This window comes from Aythya fuligula, chromosome 20 (genome assembly GCF_009819795.1).
Source record: "Aythya fuligula isolate bAytFul2 chromosome 20, bAytFul2.pri, whole genome shotgun sequence".
Classification (NCBI taxonomy): domain Eukaryota; kingdom Metazoa; phylum Chordata; class Aves; order Anseriformes; family Anatidae; genus Aythya; species Aythya fuligula.
Genome location: NC_045578.1, coordinates 7,754,921 through 7,776,249, shown reverse-complemented (window position 1 = coordinate 7,776,249; position 21,329 = coordinate 7,754,921). Strand labels below are relative to the sequence as shown.

At 44.8% G+C, this 21,329-nt stretch overlaps 1 protein-coding gene across 1 annotated transcript in view; it reads right to left on the bottom strand.

The window, feature by feature from the left end:
- Nucleotides 1-21,329, bottom strand: part of PIGL (phosphatidylinositol glycan anchor biosynthesis class L) — a 66,390-nt gene that overhangs the window by 9,566 nt on the left and 35,495 nt on the right. Inside the window, exons 3-5 of the mRNA XM_032201166.1 lie at nt 17,953-18,043; nt 11,854-11,921; nt 3,744-3,775 (exon numbers count right to left, since the gene is read on the bottom strand). Of these exons, the coding sequence (XP_032057057.1) occupies nt 3,744-3,775; nt 11,854-11,921; nt 17,953-18,043 (191 nt within the window). The remainder of the gene's footprint in view (nt 1-3,743; nt 3,776-11,853; nt 11,922-17,952; nt 18,044-21,329) is intronic.

Here is a 21,329-nt window from a genome sequence, read left to right as displayed (position 1 = left end):
TTCCTAGCTACAGAAAAAAAAATATTTACAAGACTCAGGAATTACTGTATCAAATACAGTAACTCAGGCAGGCAGTTACAGTTTAACAGAATTCCAGGATACATTGTTCAGATGTTTGTGCTAAAGCAGATGAAGGAAATGTATATAAAAATTCTACTGACTTTTTTTTTCTTTTAAAGAGCCTCTTGAACTAAAAAATTAATTTATTTTTCTTTTGATCCATGGCTAAATTGTCTTCACTGATGAGCTCAGACCTACTGATGGTACCATTAGGAGCTCCACACTTCAGACGTTAAAGACAGCCACAGTTTACACAGGTGGTCAGATATGCAATTAGATTTGCAATGAGACTTTTTTCAGCGTGCCCTTGAACCGTGAAATTGTACAAAGGAGACAAAGAACAATGCTGAATTGCTACAAAGGCTGCCTAATGGGCCATTTCAGTGGTAGCCTATGCTCACATCCAATACTGCTTAGGCTGTTATGTCCCACTTTCAAACAGCCTTTTCCACTCACAAAACTAAAAGTGGTGACTTTTTTTTTCCCAGCACCACGGAGGGTTCCAGGACCATGCTCCCCTTCCAGCCCTCTTTTTGGACTGATCCTAGACCATGAGTTCCCAGCAAGCTGGATACAGCAGAGCAGGCACTCAAAGCAGAGTGCTTTTCTCCTGCTCTGGGCACTAAGGGGCAGGGTCAGAGGAGTCCCAGGACATAGCTGGCACTTCCATACGGCCAGACACCAACACGAGCCCGTGCCGTGCCAGGTACCAGAGGAAAACCCTCCTGCAGCCCCCAGCAGCTGCTGCTGCAGCCCCGGGCTGCCGGGAGATGGCGGTGTGAGGCAGCTGCGAGCAGCCACCGGGCTGCCCGGCCTTGGCTCGCTTTTGGCACCCCTCTGCCCTCCTGCCTTATCTGTGTCAGCGCTGCTCCCTGCTGTGGCCTCAGCCGTCCGGCCCTTGCAAGGTCATCATCTCCGTCCCTGCAGAGCAGCAGCTGTGCGACGCCATCTGGAAGGGCTGGTGGCGGTGCCAAGCTCCCTGCAGCAAGTCCTGGGACGTGCAGGAGCGCAGGCAGCGTGTGACCTGCACAGCCTGGGCTGCTCCCTGACCTCCCTTCACACTCCACCTCGACACGTGAGTTGCCACAAGAGTCCAGCTTGCTGCTGCAAAGGATGCTCCGCAGTCAGAAACGTGCTGCTGCTGCACACAGAAATGCCCTGACAGTTCTTATGTTCCCACTAAAGATATTTCTTGTTTCCAAGTAGCAAACTTGTCCTCTTTTCACCCTAACACGCCAACCCTCACACCCTCAAGGCTTGCAGGTTGTGTGCCTGCTGTACACAGACCTAGGAGAAACCAAACCTGGTGCTGTGCTGCCAGTAGGGCTGTGGCAAGGACTGCTCTCCCTTCGCTGCAGAGATCCTCTGGGCTGCCCAGCAGCCCCCTCTGCTCAGTGCATAGTTTCAGAGAGGAGTTTTTTTGGTGCTGCACTATGGCTCAGCAGAGGAAAGGCACTGATGCTGATCCTCTTGCTCTTGTAGTTGCCATTCCTACCTGCTTGCATTTTAGTCTTTAAGTGGGGGGGGGGGAACAGAGATAGAGCAAACATGGTGCAATGGGTCTTGCCTTTCCTGGACCCTGGCAATGCCTCGTGAATTCCTGTTTGCAAGGCCTGGTGTATGGTTATCCACCACCAATCTTTAAAAGCCTGGGCTGCTCTGTTAAACAGAGCTCTGTGCTCTCTTTCCTCACCATTTTTCCCCATGAAATACTAATGCATGCAGCAACTGCCCCCTTCAGTTCCCCAAAGCTCAGCTGTAAGCGCCCAAAACAACTGGAAGTGAACTCAGAATTATCAGCCCGGCTTTCTGGGCCCCCATCAGCCAGCCAGGCAAAGCAACGGGCATTTGAGCTGCACAAAATGACAGGCACCATGAGAGTCATCTGTGCTAGTGATATGACAAGGATCTCCACATGCTGACAGCAAAGGCTGCTCTGCATGAGAACGTGAGATGAAATGAAGCAGGGAAGGAATGTACAGTCCAGTAAGAGATGGAAAAGGGTTCAGAGAAACAGGCTGCTCCCTGCCAACCAGGGTAAGAGAAGCGCTGCCATTGATGAGTCCACTCCTGTGACACCAGCAGGTGAAGCTTTTCAGAGCCTGTTGTGCCTGTGACCTGGGCAGGACGGGATTAACAGTGTAATACAACCTCTCTAGGTTGGCAGAAAGGGCAAAATCAATATAGCTGGTGGATTAGCCCTAGAATAGAAGTGCATGAAGCCTGAAGCCTATTTGGCTTGGCTTTCTACTTCCAAATCACTTATGCAGCAGGTATGCCTAGAATGAGAAGATTATTAACAGATCTGTGTGTGCTAAGGGCTTGTACTGCTCCTGACAGACGTTAGCACACCAATTCTTTTGAAAGAGCGGTGGTTATAGCTGGACAGGGCCAGTAGCAGGGGCGGATGCATATCCAGCAGCTGTCTCGTCTTCTTGAAACAAGCCTACGTGCTTGCCCCTAGCCTGGAGAACTTGATTACAGATTATAAAAAGCCTGTTGTCTTTATGCTGGCTAAGGGTATTAGAAAGCAAAGCAGGATATTTAGGGTGCTCATTTGCATATCAGTGAGGCAATGCAAGGCTTAGCTGGCTTCTGCATTTGCAGAGATTTTCTCCGGATTCCCTGATCACATGGGCTTACACAGGTTCACCTGCAAATACTTCCCTCTTACCAACAAGAGAGCAGGACATTTCCATGGCCTGAACGTGCCTTTCAGCTCTACCCAGACAGCCTCAATCCCAGCATCACTCTTGTTTCATTAAGCCCCTCTGATGCACAGCCCTGCACGCCTGCCAGATCAAATTATAAATACCAGGAATTTCAATGAGACTGGAACTATATTTGGAAAGGCTTAGCGTAAGCAGCAGCATGGGAGCTCCCCGTTCCTTTGGCGTTTGTAGGTCATGTCAGATGTGATGTAATCAGAGCAGCAAGGCTTTCATATAGCTTCAGGAGTTTCTTGATGCTGCTACAGAAATGGAAATGTTATCTATATGTTGCTCTGTTTTAAACCTGAACCAATTTGATGCACAGCCCATCCAGCCTATTCCAGACCACAGTGCATCTATCAAACCAGCACGAACAGAGCATGAAGCTGGTTCAGTCTAGATAAGGCCTGACATCCAGCAGTGACATCCACCACTGCAGTTCCTTGTTCCTTGTCCTTACTGCACACAGCATCTACACAGCTCTGCTGCGTCCCAAAGATGAACAAATTGAAGTTCCTGGGAAAGAAGTTGGCATTAATACCCATGTTTCGTAGACGGGGGAATTGAAGAGACCAGAGTGAGAAATCAGTCAGGGCATTGTGCCATATTGGCTCCAGCTCTCTCCACTAGATCTTGGTCTGCAACATGTTACTAGCAGGGACTTAAAACTGATTTTGGACTTATATTCAAGCAAGACATCAACAAGCATAGAGCAAACACTGGGTCACACCACTGATACAACCCCAAAGGACAGGAAAGACACCAGCTCCTCAAACCAGACAGCAAAGTGACTGTGGAGGAGCCTGAGCTGGTGAAATGCTGCAGGGATATAAAAGAGCAAGGAAGAGTTCAGCTGTGGGTTTCATTTGCATTTCAAATAGAGCTGAGTTAGGCATAGGAAACCCTGGACAGAACATGCATGTAAAAAGTTGCTTAATGCCTGCAGGGTCGTGGATGTTTTGTGTGACATACCTTCAGGTAACTTCTGCTCTGAATGCAGGTACCTGTGAATGAAGAGAGAAATGTAGGTAAATAATCAATGAAGTTACTCAAATCCTGATTTTACAGCTACAAACTCTGTATGCTACATTAATCCATTTCTCTTAATACACACATTTACAATGGCTGATCAGGAGCAGACACCGGATGCGTATGTCAGGTAGTGGTAAGCCTCATTCCCCACAATTCTGCCTTTACTTTTCTCATGCTGGCTGCTGGGACACAGCACAAATAACTTCCATATATCCAATTCACTCTCAAATACCTCACATTGTACTAAGGGAAGCTGTAGGAGGCTGCCAAAGGCTATTCACCTCTGAGAGCATTTGCTCTTTAAAGTCCTTGCCTGCTGCCCAGGGACATAGCTGGCAGTTCCTGCTTGGGGACCAGCTTCCTTTTGTCTAACCCATGCTGGCACTGGAACATCCAAGAAGCTCTGACTGGTTGCTCACTAAGACTTTGATCTTTTCATTACTTTTTCCTGGGAAGATTCTGTATAAAAATGTGTTCCATGGAAACAGAATGAGGGGACAAGCACAGGACACGTGAAAAGTGATGGTACTCCCATTAAGAAGTGTAAGCAAACAATCCTGATATGCTGAAAGTGTCTGAGGGTGTTAGCTTCAATTCTCTTTTAATTCTCATGATTTTCCTGTTCTAGCCTGTGGTTTGTGGCCTCAAAGCACTTATGCTTACATCACCACTTGCACTGCCTCCAGATTTGGCCCATCACAGAGATGGGAGGAAGCAGGCCTCCAGCAGATGGCACTCAGAGCTGTCCCACACCCAGGTTTGCTCTTCCATAAGAAAAATCCAAACAATGGAACATTTGCCAAAAAGAGAAAGGAAATAAAAAAAGGAAAATTATTTAACCCTGTGTAATATTTAAAAAGATTGTTATCATCTTATAGTGGTGTATTTAACGAAGGACAATGTGACAGTTCATGTGTAAATCAACCAGGATAAAACATACATTATATGCAAACTGTTATGTTTCTCTAGTCACTTTCAAACTAGGATTATCTCTGGCTATTGGTTAAGTTCAAGGAAAAGGATTAGCTACACAGGCGTAGACAAAATAGGAAGCACTGAGTAATGAATACCCAAAGCAATTCAAAGCAAAAGTCAAGCCAGAAATGCAGGTCATGACAGAACTCAAACAGCAATCAGAAGACATATGCCTTAAATAGATTCTCCTGATGATGCTCCCTCCTTCTCCAGAGCCAAAGATCTGCAAGCAACACCATTTCATACTAAACAATGGCCTTGTAACACTGACTTGGCCACCTTCTACCCCACTACCCAAACCCTACTGTTCAGACATTGCCAGCAATTTTTCAGGGCTGGGGGAAAGGTTTAAGTATCTCCATTAATGTCAGCTCTTCTCTTCTGCTCGAGGCTTCTTTCCCCCAGCGAGGCTGTGGCCACCCAAAGAGGTGATTCAGCACTTGGTAAAGCTAGCAGGGTGGGAACTTTTTAGAACAACCTTGAAGAGAGAAAGCAGTGAGAGGTTGTGAAATTTTGCTAACTATCCCAAGTCCTAGTACCTGTTCTATAGAAGGACCTTGAAAGCACTGACTGACAACAAATGAAAGGTTGTGAAGAGCTGCTCGAAGAGTGAATTATTAATAACTATCCCTGGCCACTAGAAACAGAAACAGAGAGATCCAGTCCATACGGAAAAGTTTCAGCAGGACTAGAGGGTATCTTCAACAGAAGGAAAGTTTTTATCCAGCAGAAAATTAAGGAGCTTGTGTTTCTATAAAGATTCAGAGAGGCGCAACCTATTTGGTTACTGAAAGATCCGTAATGCTACAGCCAGGCAGACATGACACTGATCTGGAAGAATAGGCACAGAGAAATTCTGATTCTCTCCTTATCCTTTTAGTCCTGAGCCAAATGCTTCAGTACTCAGCAAGGCTCCGTGCAGAGGTCTGGGAATGGGCTCCACCCAGATGCAGAGGAATTGCAGCCTTGCTCATCTGTATTTCTCAGGCTAGAGATGGCAACGAACTGTGGTTGCAGAGAGAGAGAGCGAGAGAGAGAGAGCACAACATAAAACTCTTCCTCCTGCACACATTCATAAAACTAGCCAATCCTCTCCCAAATCAATCTCTTACTCCCATCTCCACCCTGCTGGAGCTGTCTCCATGGGACACTTCCAAGTAGGGGAGAGGTTGCAGCTGTCTGTTGTTGCCATTTTGGGAATGTTGTTTTATGGATTGGACTTGCTGTGGTTTGGGCGAAATGAGTTTGGCATAAAATCTCGACAAGTCAAACACAAACAGGCTCTTTTTTTTTGGAGCTTTTTCCTTTTTTTTTTTTTTTTTTTTTTTTTTCCAGACAGACCTTTTCTAAATTGTTTTTCTTTTCAAATACAAAGTGATCTAAGGTGGCTTGTTCCCACCCACCCACCAAGTGCTAGAGGCCAGCCAACTACAGGACTCCTCGCACTGCACCCCCTTTATTACACCTGTAGGAGGTTTCAGACCCGTGTCTGAAGGGAACTGAGACCCTCTGCAATGAACTCTAAGAGGCAGTGAGAACTGTAATGGCACCCACCACCTCTGCATTGCAAGGACTCAGCCCCAGCTCCCTCCCCCAGGACCAGCAGCTATCTGAAAGCTATTGCTCTCCGTAGCTATTACCTGTGTCTGTCCAGCAGAAAAACGGCAACGGTTCATCGACCCCCCTCCTGCAAACTGCAGAGCTGAGTCAGCTCCCACATTCCCTCTTTATTCAGTCAACCTCAAGGAAAGCTGTGAGCAAAGCGGGTGGCTAGCTCCCAAGTACAGACCACTGCTACCTCCCCATGATGGCAAGAAGGAACAAGTCAAGATGGAGCTGAGACCTCGGTGCTGGGGAATGCAGAACTCCTCTGGGGTAGGAGCAGGACTGATGCCCTGGTGGGTGGACTGCAGTTTTGGTGATGTTCTCTTCAGGGAGAAATTGTTCACTGAAATCAATGACTTCACTCTCCAATTAGTCTCCCGTGCCAAAGGCAAAAATCTTCACTGTGCAGTGCTGGATGCTGTACAGCAGTGGGGAAATGCAGTTTTCAAAAGCATGGCAAAAGAATGGACAATCTCAAAGATATCTTGGGGCTCAGTTTAGGATCCTAACCTCTAATCTGCCCAATCAATCTTATGGAACACATGTGAAAGAGGAAGAACAGTCAGTCTCCTAGGAATCTCTGAGACATGAGAGGGATATACTTGCCAGATGTTGAGTGTTTACTATCTGGAACGCCTCCCCCCGCCCTAACCGGACTTTCTGGCTGCCTTTCCGTGCACCCTGAAATACACCAAGTAACAACATGCAGCTTTTTAAACACTGTTCAGGCACTCCATACTCATGCATGCTGCAGCGGCAAAATATGGTTCTGCCAGTCAGAAAAAAAGGTGGCGATTCAGAGATTTTCCAGCTGACAGAACTTCTCTTTGGCTCTGTGCTTTGGTCCCTGCACTGTCTGGGAGAAGAATGTGCAGTGTCACTGCTCCTGTCATGCTGCTAGCAGCCTAGTGATGCTGGGAAGGGCATTCCTTGAGGCTGTTTCTTTGGAAAAAAATACTTCTTGGGGGGGGGGGGAATCCCTGCTGACTACCAACAATAGGATGCCCTGCGCTCAACTTTATCCTAACGGCTCTCAACAAGATCACTGAAGGGCACTGGGGTGAATGAGCTTAGTCAAATTAAGGAAGGAGGGAGCAGGGACAAAGGAATGAGATAAAATCTAGGAGGAAATACCCAGCTAGATATCAACAGAATGTATGCCAGGCATGGGGCAGTCACACAAAGGGAAAGGACAGAGAATCAGACGGTAAAAAGAGGAGGACATTTCTTGACCTTATGAGCACAGTGTGGGTGCAATCCCAGCCACCATTCATAAATTCCCCTATTACTTAAGACAATTAAGACCATTAAAACAAACACCAGGAGTGAGCTGGACTGTCAAAGGACAAACAGAAGCATATGATACTGGAAGCTGTTATTTCTTCAACACTGCTCTTTATTTTGCAGGGACTGTAGAACTCTGTCAGGGCCTGAACAATCCCAAACACACACACCAGGGACATGGGAAATCCTTTTCCAAGGTGGAACAAATAATAGCCAGTTTGGAAAAAGGATTTGCTGGGAAAAGGCAAGGGAAATGCAAGACTGCAGCCTGCTTTGAAAACATAAATGAGATGTCACTGATTTGAAATGTGTGGGCTACAGCTGCTTAAAAGGAGCGAGACAGCAGAGTTCCATTCTAGCCCTGCACTGTAAGAAGCTAACCAATAAAAATGGTAGATGGTGTCCCATTCACTATCATCAAGCTAATCACTGAAGAAACAGCTTGCTTCTTGCTCAATGTGTCCTTAAAGACCTGACCTTGGAGACTCAATACGAGCAGAACTGTGCTTTGTAGGGATGTAATCCAGTTGCTGGCTTTTGAGAGCTGTACCCACTGAGTCTGTGGGATTTATCTGGACAATGCGCTGTTCATTTTGATGTACTTACACGTAATTGGCATTTAATCAATCCTCCTCTTTAAAGGAGCCCTGGTGCAACCCACCTGCACAACACCATGTCCCGTGGCATTCATAAATGGGGCGTTCAAAAGTCAGGCTGTCACACCTAAGTGCAAAAAGGCATCAGTGGCACTCAAGCTGCATCATAATCAACTCCAGAGAGATAAAGAACTAAGCTCACAAATATCACCTCTGCACAGTCTCATTTACAACCTACCACTGAGCTGACGGATGGTAAGAAACATCCTGCAGGACTGAGAGGTGTTTTTCCAAATGGAGTTGACGAGAATAGGCTCAGCTAATGATTCTTTGATGTAGCTTTTTATACGGCATCGTTGATATAAGTTTTATGGATGCAGTTGCTATAACAACATAATGCACAGTGGTTAAATATAGCACCTCCTATTTTCCACTCAGTTTGCTCTGCCCTAAGCAGACAAGGACTATTCTTTACTGTTCTAGCTGGGATGAAATGGATTTGATTGCTTGCTGAAGAAAACAAGTGGTACAGTCCTGCCTCCCCCTCACAAAGACCATTCCTCTCCACCTTAAGCAAGCCAACAACAAAATCAACAGCCCTCCTTTTGCTAGGCTACTGGACAAGAGGGCTTGTATAAAATCAAAACACGCGATGACGTGCAGAACTAAAACTTCTTGATATTCCATGTGATCTCAGTGCAAACGCTGTCATTTCAAATAGCAGGAAAGAGAGGTTGTCAAACATTCCTGTCACGTAGTATTTACCACACTTGTTATCGTAGTGCCTCGCTACTGACCCAATGCTGAGAAAGGGAGCTAAGTGATGGTGATGTCACTCGAGACCTTCTCTTCCTTGTGGGTGTGTGTACAGGGTCCAGCCTCTCTTGGCCATAGGGAAGCTCCTATTGTGGGGATAAGGGAATGATGTTGCCAAGTCAAGGCCACGGGGAAAGAAACAGAGCTAGAGGCCTGTGTCCAATTCTCCCTTCTTTGCTGTAGTGTTTTGTTTTGTTTTGTTTTCCAGTCTGGGAGGCAGAACTGAAATACTCCCAGGGGAGAATTAAATCAAATAGAGATCTCTGTTCCTCAGCAATCCTCCTTTTTTTTTTTATTCTTCCCTTATTTTTCCCTTGCAAAGGAATAAATCCACCCTCGAACTCTGGCATGGCACAGATCTGAAGCCTAGGCACGTAACAGCAGTTGGGACTCCCCACAAGGTGTCAAGAGGATGTTTGGTGCAAGTGTAAGGCACACTGCTTCCAAGTAGTTCCTGCTCCTCTGAACGCAGCCTCTGTCCCAGACCCTAGGAAGGATATTTACACCCTTAGCGGATAACGCCAAGCCATCTGCTCAGTTATGACCATTTCCTGAACTGTTTTGTTACTTGATGCTGTTCAATAATTTCTATCTCCTGAAGCAAGGACTTGCAGGTTGGATATGTCCTGTTGTACCTCTGCTTCTGCAGCAAGAAACCTCTTAGTGGGCATAAGGCAGATCCTCTCTAGACTGGGAGCATCCCAAAGACCTGGGGATCGCGGCACCGGCCCTCTGCTTCACTCTTTCCACTTACAGCCACAGTGGAGGCAGAACCCTGCAGACCTTGTTTAAAGATGGTTAATAAATACATTGCACATGATACCGGGAGGGAAGAGTTCATTTGCCTTTTTCTTGCCATGTAGCACTGGGGCCCTGGGGGCAGCAAGCACTGTTTTGCAAAGCCCTGCTAGCAGGGAGGTATGTGAGAAGCCTCAGCATATGCTCCCAGTGCTGCCTGCACTAGCTGATACGCGAGAATTCATCAGGGTACTGAAAATCAGGAGCGATACAGTCACGCTCTACTTCCTCCATGACACAAACTGAAAAATAATGAGAGCAAGCAAGCCACTAAAAATAAACTTAACCTTTCAGTGGCCACAGCATCACTCCTGCCAAACACAAATGACTGGGCTGCCATGCTTATTTCTGCTGATTCAGGACCGGAAAAGAGACAAGACACAAACCAGCCCTTAATTACTGAGAGCTGCTTATAACCCCAGTGGCTGTTATTAGCAGACATCTCATCTGCCCAGGACAATATTCTGCTGTAGACTAAGGACTAATACAAAGATCTGAGCTCAAGGTGCTTGCAGATAACGAATACTTCCTAGTAACAAACTCTGAAACAAGAAAAAGGTTAATAGCCCTGGTGCTCACTCAGGAAACCTAAAGCGCGAAGGTAGGAAAGTGATTTCTGCACAGCCACAAAGCAAGACAGCAGAAGAGCTGGAATCAAAATCGAGAGCTCTTCCTAAACAGCTGCTAGCTTGTTTTCCCTGTATCTCTTCAGGATGTAGGGGAACACCTCACAGTCTTTCCTCTATTCCTGTTTGCTGGCTGTATGGAGACTGACAAGCAAACACTGAGGTCCAGGCAGCTGGAAGCTCTGCCCTCCCTCTGTGCCAACAGCATGAGCACTGGCCATCAATCTTTGTCCTTCAGTTGCTCCTCAAACAACATTGTGCTGCAAAGCATCTCCCTGCTTAATGCAAACAAACACACTGTTTGCTTTAACTTCACCTCCTTTCTTTCTGTTAGGATATTTCAGGAGTTACTGGAAAAGGACATGATCTCCTCTAACACTGAGTTCTAGGCATCAGATAGGATCAAAAACTCAGCATCTTCCCAGAGGAGCTCGGTGGGTCACATAAGGGTTATGTGGCACTGCTGCTTTCGTCAGGCAAGTGACAAAGGCAAATGACTGTGACGTTCGAGAGCCAGAGTTATTTGAATTGCACAGATGATTCAGAAAACAAATGTGTGCTAAAAATACAAGATATACTTGCAAAGAGTTCCTCTCATACCTGGAAAAGGCAGGGGCAGCTCTGGGGGAGATCTCTCTAGGACACAATAAAGTCTGAATGAACAGACAGTTACAATACAGTTGTCTTGCCAGGAAACATTTGGGTGATTTTAATACAGGAGATTTTAGTCTAGCATCCTTCCTACATCACAGCACAGAGACAGAGGCTCTCCGAATTTAAAGAATAAAGCAGTAAAACAATCAACTGACTTACAAGAAGCAGTAAATAGGAACTGTTCTAGGGAAAGAGCAATGTCCTTGGCCCAAAGTGGTAAATGCAGATACCCAGATGGGATGGCAACATCCTCTGGAACAATGGTGCAGACCTCTTCAAAATCCACCAACGAGCCCCAGCTCTGGCATCAGCTATTCACACACTCTACTCAAACCAGAAATGAAAAGTTATCTGTTACATATTTTAGTGGAATTGCATCCACTACACAGTGCTAGGAATCAGGAGGTCCTGGTGGATCACTGGGATCAAGAAAAAGAAGAGCAGAAGAGGCCCCAAGGAAAGGAAGACTAGCAAAGCACCAGCAGGTGGATTAATAAAGGATGCTGTGGGTCATTTACAACACTGTGGGAATTCCTCCAAATAATATCATGTCCCATGGCCTGGAACTCAGGTGTAACAGCAAAGTTAAAACTTCTGTAGTCTCTAGCTAGTCATTATCTGCTGACACACGAACACCCCGTTCACTTGCTGTAACACTACAGCAAGGCCTCCAACAAAACACGCAGAACACTGTACCTTAAAGCAGTGTAAAGAGAAATGTGGTTAGCATGACCACTCACTCCTCCTGCATCAAAGCTTACCACCTGCAAAACAAAACCACAGAAACAATAAACGTTTTGAAGAAAGAGACAGCACAGTAACCAACTTCAACATCTAAAGCAGCGCTGCCCCAGCCCATTGTCTCCAAAGAGTTGTTTTTGTGTTGCACAACAAAACCTTGTGTGTGAACTCATGCTATAGAAACACAACTAAACAAGTCAGTGAAGACGCTTTGGAACCAATGACTACCCAGTCTAAGAGCTTAAACAACAGGAAAAGGAGAAGTATCATGTTCCCAGCGGCAGGATGCACTTGTTACCTATGGTCCAAAGGCTACTTTCAGCTACTTTCAGAGTCTTGACTCAAATGGTCCAGCTCCATGAATCGCTTTTGGATCTGAGAACATACCAGAATGCCTGTGGATTGCAAGGTGAAGGCGATAGTTTGCTGTGTTGTGAGCCAGGACATATTGCTCTAACAACAACAACACAATTATGTATTACTGTCCTGATTGTAACGAGGTTTCATCACAGGATAACATAGTGATAAAATAATCTGATATGAGAAGAAGCCTTTTTAAAGAATTGTCTGACTACACTTTTTGTACAGCCAAGTCAGGCTGTTAGCTGAATGAGAAGGTCGTGTTGGTTTTTTTTGCTTCTCTGCAGGGAGAAACGGGCACTTCATAACGCAGAAGTAATGTGTGAATGCAGCATTAACAAGTCACTGTCCAAAGCACAGAGCACCCTTGGCTCCCTGCCCTCAAACCTACCAGTAACGTGTTAGGGGTGAAGCATCCACCTTAAGGGCTCACTCTGCCCAGTATTGTGAAGAGAGTATTTAAAATAACCCAGAAGACAAACTGGCAGCACAGAGTGTAGAGCAGGCAGGGTATTTGTGGTGCTACTTGTATGCTTTCCAGATGGTGAACAGCCTAAAGTTAGGTTTTCACTGTGCAAGAGGCCAAACAGCAGAGTTCTTCACAGCTCTCTTCCCTGTGACCAGGAAGAAATTACAGCCTCCCTACAATTCAATCAATATCTGCTTCCTTGCCAGCTTGTTCTCTCTTCAGGGAAGGAAATGCTATTGCCTTGCTTAGTCACCACAGCTGCCTTCTCAAAATCTATTCTTTAAGCAGGGCCTGAAGTACTGGGTTAAAGATCAAGGGAAGATCAAAAGCTACCCTGCCCGTCCTGCAACTTTCTACTCCACCCTCCAACAGGAGAGGCCCTCAAACACGGGAGATATTGTGTAAAGAGGGAGAGGAAACACAGAGACAGTGATAAGAAACACTTCAAAAAACAAAAACTCCAGACAAACCTGCTTATAAACCCACCCACCCAGTACAAGTCCGCAGTTAGACTTTCCACTTTGCTCAGTGGCTGTAGCAACGTTGCCACCCAGCAGCAGGGTTATTCATTACCAGCAGGAAGTCAGGGGACCCAAAGTGGTTTTGTTCAGGTTCTAAGAAGCATTTCCTGGTCATCCCCTTTATAAGAAAAATTACGTCTTCTGCTTTGGCTGCTTTTTTTGCACATTACCTGAGAGGCTCTCTGCAGGGACTGCATGCTCTGGCATGGTGCTCAGGCCTCCCTAGGATTATCAGCTTTCTGAGCAACTCATCTGGGAAAGATGTTATTAAATTCTGCACAGTTCAGGGAGCCAGCATAGCACCGTGTATTTTACAGATAAGAAAAGACATCCTTGAAGTCATTTCTACCTAGAGTGGCACTCTCCTAAAATGGCAATGTATTCATCTCACCGCCGGCAGAATAAATTCCTGAGCAGGTGATTAACAGTGTGAGTCTGCTTGGGGTTGGGCTTGCGCTAAACCTTTTAACTGAACAGGGACAAAGAGAGGTTTTGTCTCTTCTGCCTGACCATTTATGTCCATTTAACCTGTACAAATACAACATCTTTGAGATTACTACTCTGCTGTCAAATGTGGTTGAAATTGGCTAATGGGCTCTAAAGTCTTTTGAAACATGCACATGCACACACACAAATACAATTGCAGTACTCTTGTTTCCTTGGGAAACCAAGCTAAAAACTCAAGGCAAGCCAAAGTACACATTTTCTCTTCTATGGGGAACATGAGAGAACAAACCAAAGACCAAGATAAGAGACTGCAGTGAGCAGATGAAATAAGCTGAACGCTGTTTTGACAAAACTGGCTCAGGCCAATTTTTGGGTTAGGAAAATTTATGTTGGTAGCACGAAGCTGAGTTAGTAAATATTCTTGATGTGGAAATTATCTGTTCAGAAACACCTTTGGAGGTTTTCCTTCTCCACATCTGTTTTGAAATAGGAGCTGCTGTTCTTAGTGCTGCTGCAGTTATATAACAGTTGAACCAACTAAAGGGATCGCATGAAGTTAATTTTCAAATGATGTTGTCTAATTTACTGTTAGGACATTTGCAACTGAATAGCCTACCTCCTCGGTATACAAACCTGTGCACACAATTACCTGCACACTGACCTGGCCACAGTGGCATTTACTTTACCTGCAAAGAGGTCATCTTTGAAACACTAGCCCTTGCCCTTAGATCCTTCAGGCTGACTCTGACTGAGTTGTCCCACCTATGTGGAGCTTCTAGGTCTGTGGTCTAAAGAGGGCATCGATTCCGCAGCATCACTGTGGTGTTCCTTAAAGCAGGCTCCTTAAGCAAGACTTAAAGCAGGCAGCAATCACATGGAAATATATTCCTCTGGCTTCAGGGATTAATTTCATTGATAACAAATCTGAATTTCTTTCTCACATGCTAAAGATATTTTCACATGGGAGCATTTGCTTCTTCCACGTGGTGCAGCTAGCTGGTGTGCTTGCTTTGAACACTTAACCCGAACCAGGCTGCTGAGGAAATCAAGCAAACAATCAGGGCAGGATGAAAAAACCTGAACATCTTGAAACTGTCTGGGTTAAAAACAGGCTTAGCAAGTTCTGGGAGCAAAAGGCTAGGATAGGAAATACACTTGATGTGGAAATTATTGCTCAATGAAATCTTCAGGGCAAGAGGGAGTTCCCTCCCCACACCTGTTCTGAAATGGGAGCTGCTGCCATTGGTGTTGCTGGGTTTTCTTCTGGGTGACCTTGGTATTCAGGAAATAGAGCTTTCACTGGTGGAAACTAGAGCAGCAGCCAAGACAAACAGGTCCACAAATCCCTTCCGGAGGGGGGAGAGCACAGAGGAAATTACTCAATTGCAAGCAGAAGAGAAAACTCCTGAGAGGTCTGTAGTCCATGCTCCCTCTACATACCATGTGTATTGCAGAAGAAAAGCGCTCAAAGCTGTGGGTCTCCCTCACTCTTTCTGGCATCATCTAGTGCTTCAAACAGAGAACACATCTGCTCAAGTACACTGGTGGGGATAGAAATGTCTCTTTCTTTTTCAAAAAGGGCCATCTCATAAAATGCTACAGCAAGAAGCTCCGTTTCTAATGTCTTTCCTCTGAGCATCATGTCGTAGTCTCAATTTACACTGCAGAAACCAGTGACATTCAAGCTCCCTTTGATCCTTGATTGTGAGGGTGTTTTTTTGGAGATGTTTCTTATTGCTAGAGAAGCTAAAGATTAAAAAGAATGGACAATTGGATGACAGAAAAAAAATAATCAACTACACCGCATATCCGGTGTTCTGTAAAAGCACTGAAAACTGTGTATAAACATCAAACATTCAATGCTCCTGAATTTTAGGGGAGTGTGGAGTCCAAGATCCAAAGCATCAAAGCTGAACTCGCCCTCTCAGCTCCTACTTGGATGCCATTTGTAGAAAAGTCTGACTTTCTTGACTGATTTGGAGCTGACCAAAGACAATGGGACTCTTCCACAAGCAGCTGAATGGATGTTTCCATCAGTCTGTAGTGGTTGGCATCTTAAAAGAATGTGGCATTGCTGAATGCTGGTCTTGGCACTGCATCTGCCCCAAACACAGTCTGTATGTTACCTCCTAACCTAAGCTCTGCTATCATCAAACCTGAGATCCTGAAGAGTAGAATTTCACAGTCTAGAGGCTGCCTGGGGCCCACACTGTACTACATAACTTGTTTTTTACACACCAAATACTTTTTAATACGGACTGAGACAAACTATCCTTGGCTGCCTCTCCCGGTACCACTGGCTTTTGCTTAGAAATACAGCAGGCAGGAAATCATTTCCAAAGTCTATAAATTAGTTTTGGCATTGAGTACACCAACCATTAATTTCTGTGCCTGCACTATTTAATATACAGCTTGGATGAAATCTGTCCCTGTAGCTCTCAAAAAGATTGAGTTACTCTTGGACTTCCAGGGCAATTGAGGAAATGAGTAACTATGCAATGGAACAAAAATATGCATAGCATGGTGTAACTCCATGCCTTGCAATCTTTCCTTTCGGACACGTCGGAATTACAGCCTGCTTCTCCACTGCCAGATGACACACGTGTTCTGTAAATAAAAGATATCATTGTCTACGATAAGACTATAGGGAGAGCTGGGGAAAGTTGTTCCATCGGGATAGCTAAGACAATATATGTCTTCCAATCATGTGAACTCCACTGTTAGCTTGGTGGGTTTGAAGCTCTGTTAACTTACGTTTTAACAAGGTTCTGTTAACATTTTAAGTTAATTCTATCAATTTCAACATTACTGAAAAATAGACTCAGTTTACCCTTCAAGACAAGCCCATTGTCTCAGAACAGCAGAGATGCTCAAAGACTGGCAAACAACAAGTTCTGAAATTTTAAAATGCTGAATGTTGGACACAGGCAGTTAGGTACTTGCTTTCCATTCTTGGCAAACTAGGTCTGTTCCTTCCTGAAAGGTATTACAGCAGACATCTGAGACCTGCGTGATTATTTGTGACAAAATAGTGCAAGTTTACAGAGTGCTTCATTACCATCATTCCCATGAAGATGCTTCAGGGGCCACTGATGCTGCTGACGTGTTCTGCTACAGCAATTTGTCCTCACTGCTGCTCAGGGAACTGCTGAGGGAATGCAATGGGCCTGCCGCAGTGCTCCTCATTACAGAATCACAGAATCACAGAATTTTCTAGGTTGGAAGAGACCTCAAGGTCATCGAGTCCAACCTCCAACCTAACACTAACAGCCCTCCACTAAACCATATCCCTAAGCTCTACATCTAAGCGTCTTTTGAAGACTTCCAGGGATGGTGACTCCACCACTTCCCTGGGCAGCCTGTTCCAGTGAACACTAAAGCTACACCCTCCACCAGCAGCACAGCAGGGTGAGCACTAGTGGTTGTGCATGTTTCTTACTTTGAAACCCCCACACTGGATTTTTCAGCTCACGCTATGTAAGTGCCAGACTCCTGCCTCCTCCAGCACAAACAGCTTGAGTTTAATTTCCTCTGAGGCAAAGATCTAACCCTCTCTAACCATCTAGAGAAAGTTTAAGTGTTTTCAGAGTTTCTGCTGGGATTCTGGTGCACTTGTCCTAGTGCCCTGGAGAGTCACAAACATGCAATACAAATCCTCTTGTGTTAGGAGCTTTCAGATCAGATTAAAACTTTTCTATTCATTGGATCAAAAGGCACAAAAGGACTCCAGGAAAACTGGATTTTTCTCTGTGCACAGCAATGTATTTCATGGAAAATTAAACACAGAATCAATACAGAATTGGATGCATGTTGCTGTTTTTCGTTCTTATGGGGCTTTAATGCTACAGGAGATGTGGCTTCTTGTTTTGTAAATTGCTGCAAGGCTTTAAGGGTTTTGTGATTTTGATGATCAGTGTGTGACAGTGACAGGCATGATCACAGCAAGGTTCAACAGAAAATAATGGAGCACAACTTTTTCCGTACCTTTTTCCTGTTCCGTGGAGAAAATCCTATTCCTAGGAACTGTGGTTCAACACCCTTCAATCCTGACCAGTATGCCTGCTAAACTAGCCTTCTAGCAACAGTGACAAAATACTGCTTTAAAATGTTGAAAACATTTGAGGAGTTACTAAAGCAAAGAAGCAAAACCTTAACTTTGAAGACTTCAAAGAAAGCTTTCAGAGTAAAGGGAAAGCCTAGAACACTAGTTCAAAAGCACTGTGGAAACTGCCCATGCAGTAGGAAATTTCACATTACCAGGTTGATGTTATTGTCTTCTATATGCTTCAGCACAAAGGCAGCGAGGAGCTGTGTGTCCCATTCAACAGAAGGATTATCTGGAAGATCCCTGAAAAAATGAGAAGTGCAATTAGTTACTCAATTCCTGAGAACTTTACAAAGACTATGCCAGAAAAGAGAGATGCTCTTATCAGAGACTGAAATCAAGAAAAACTTATTTACCATATAAAACCACCAAACCTTACTTAAGAGTCTTACAAGCTTGTATACTGGGGGGGTTGGAAGCGAACCAACAGAGAACACCCTTCTCATAGAAGCTCTCTCTCGTACCATTATGGTAGACTTTCTGACTGCTTTACCCCAAGCAACACCTATTTTGTTCAATAATTCCTGTTCTCTGTTCATTCCTGTCAAATTTCTCTCTATATACACAAAGAAATAACCACTAGATCTTTATTTAAAAGACCTTTCAAAACTCATTTACCCCGGAGACTTTCCAATTGTAATCTACTGGTGAATTACATATGAAAAGTAACAATTAAAGTGCTACTCCTTTGTACAGGAATAATCCATTAACCTCAACCAAAGGACAACGTATCTGTAATTACATTGCATGGATTTGATAGTAGTTTGTCATCTTTTTTTTTTTAATCTTTGCATACCAACTCATCTGTGACTGAACACTCTGCCTGGGTATTTCAGATTGCAAGCTCCTAGGGGCAGGGACCATGAGCCAAATGCAAAACAACACCAGGAAGCCAACAGAATTATTCCATATTTACACAACTGAGAGCTGAATTTGACCCCCTCAGTAATTATGTATGAATGATGCCAAGAAAACACTGCTTGCAAAGTTAGGTTATTAGTAACAGCAGCATAACGTGCAGCTGCTAACGACCGATGATGACATGTTAAACTGGTCTTTTTCTCAGACCTTTTCCATCCTCTGATAGTCTGATAATTGCTGTGAGGTGGTTTAGCAAAAATGACTACACAGCCTTCTCACACAGACACACCAGGTTGGACTCTGAACTGATCCAGCTGTTTGCTGCAGTGAGCAGCGGCGCCACTTCCCAACACTCTTAGTGCCTTGCTGACTCCCAAGACAGCAAGAACTCTAACATCTGCAACAGAACAACAGGAAAATGTCTCCTTGGCACATTCCAAAATAAAGCTCAGCCTGGGTTTTCGTGAGAGGCCTTCTGGCCACAGATTTTCCCCCTGTTGTTAATAGTAGTTGTAGTAAAAGGAGGAGCCTGAGGTACAAACTGACCATTAGGATGTTGATCACTGTATTACATACCCATGTTCAGCACGGGCCAAAATAATGTGCTGTTAAAAACCCCTGCAACAAGAGACAGTGTTTCTACAGTAATAACATTTTACCATTCTAGTTATGGTCCCGGTAGTGACATTACCAGCAACAGAAATTTTTTCTTGTTGTTTGCCATTCCCTCTTGTGCAGACAGCATCCTCGTCTGGTGTATACAAGGCGCTGAATTTCATCACAGGAAAGGTTCTTTGGTACATCTAGCGGCTGTCTTATCAGGTTAACAAACCTGCATCTAATCTGCTCAAGACAAAAACTTTCACATCTCATGTTTGAAGATGAAGTGGCCCTGAAGGTATTACAAGTCCCACCATGTCACAGCAAGCTTTAAACAGCGCATTTCAAAAACGTGCTTCAACTAAGATATCCCAAGTAACATGTACACTGAGCAGAGTCTAAGTGCAAGTCTAAGAGTGCTCCAGTTACTTGAATGGTACCTTTGAGGTTGTGTGAAGGCTTAATCGGATAATATTGAAGTGGTAAATTTGTCTAAAAGGGATTCTCCACTGGCCACTTACAATGCAAATACCATCGCCCATTTTGGGCAGTGGATATATGGAGCTGTGGAAGAAGCGACGAGTCTCATTAAAGCAGGAGTGGTGTTCCAACAGTGAGAGGTCAGAAAAAAAAACAGGGCTTGGAATTTATGATGTCCAGGAGGCTCTTGGTGTCATAGCCACTGCACTCAGCTTTATTGGGCTGTCTCCAAAAAGGCTGTTGGGTAGTGGAGCAGGTTTTAACTAGTTTAGACAGATAAAGATCATCCTCCTTCAATGGAAATGAACAGCTGGAGGCAAGGGTTTAGAATCCCTGGAAACAAAACAATCTGAAGGCATGAGCAAATTAACTCTGTGAACACCAAACTGATTAAGCGGGAGTATTCTGCAAAGAAAAATCTACTTCTACATACTTACTGCTGCTCACTCACTCCCAGTAAGGAGAATATTTTTTTCCTTGCATTGTACTATTTGTCAAGCACCAAAGACAGAGAAGCTGATCCTGCCAAACCAGACACACATGTACATAAGCATATTTATAACTCATTAATAGCTACGATGGCCCACTGATGTATTCTTAGCTCATTCTGCAAACATGAAAAGTGGCACGCAGGTTAAATGTCATGCCCAAACTCACCCAGAGAAGTCAAGAGCAGAGCAGCGAATACATCTATCTCACTCCTCCAGGATTTTTATTTATTTCTCTTTTTTGTAAGAGTTTGCATAATACTCTGTAAAGTCAAAAAATTAGGAGTTACCATGATAGTAGGGACCCCATGGAAAGCATGAGAGACCAATGGCTTTCTGCCTGTGCTCTGGAGATAAATAACAGAGTCCAGGTAAGGATGAAAAGATGATGAAGAAAACCAAGTTCACGTACACTGTATGGCAATGCACCCAGGAGATGTTCTTACAGGAGGTCTCTGCGTGCCCTGGGAACTTCTTAGGTGCATACAAAGTTTGAAAACTGCTGTACTTCACAAAGTCACCTATTCAGTAGAAATATTTTTCCCTAATATTCTAAATCAGTACTTGTCAAACCCGAGAAGTCCACTGACTTCCTAAACTATTCAAGTAAGTTGCATCCGTAATGCTTATACTTTCAGGACTTAGTATCAGAAACATTCAGCATTTCAGTGGTTAATTCTGCAGTCTGCCTTTCTGGCTAAGGCAGATAATACCTCAGAGCTGAAGGTCGAAGGGCTGAGATAAAGGACTACAAAGGAGTGAAAACTAGCACATTCCCTGGAGCAGACTGGAGCTTGTCCCAGGAGACAGCATTCCCCACGCTCTCCCTCCCTGTGCTCTGCCCCAGAGAGCTCCTTGTTGCTGCTGTCAGTCACCAAGACAGACTGAGATATAAATCCTGCATGGGAAGGCCTCCCAGGTCATGCTGCTGGCGGTGCTGGTGGGAAGGGTACAGAGGTTCGGTCACTTGGCCTCATTTCCACCGAACGCTTACGGACTGGGAGCGATGTTTGTGGGATTCCACATGAGTGACAGTGAACGCAGGTGGCTGCTTGGATCCAGCCTGTGGTGACCTGGGAAAAACAGGGAGATGCATAGGA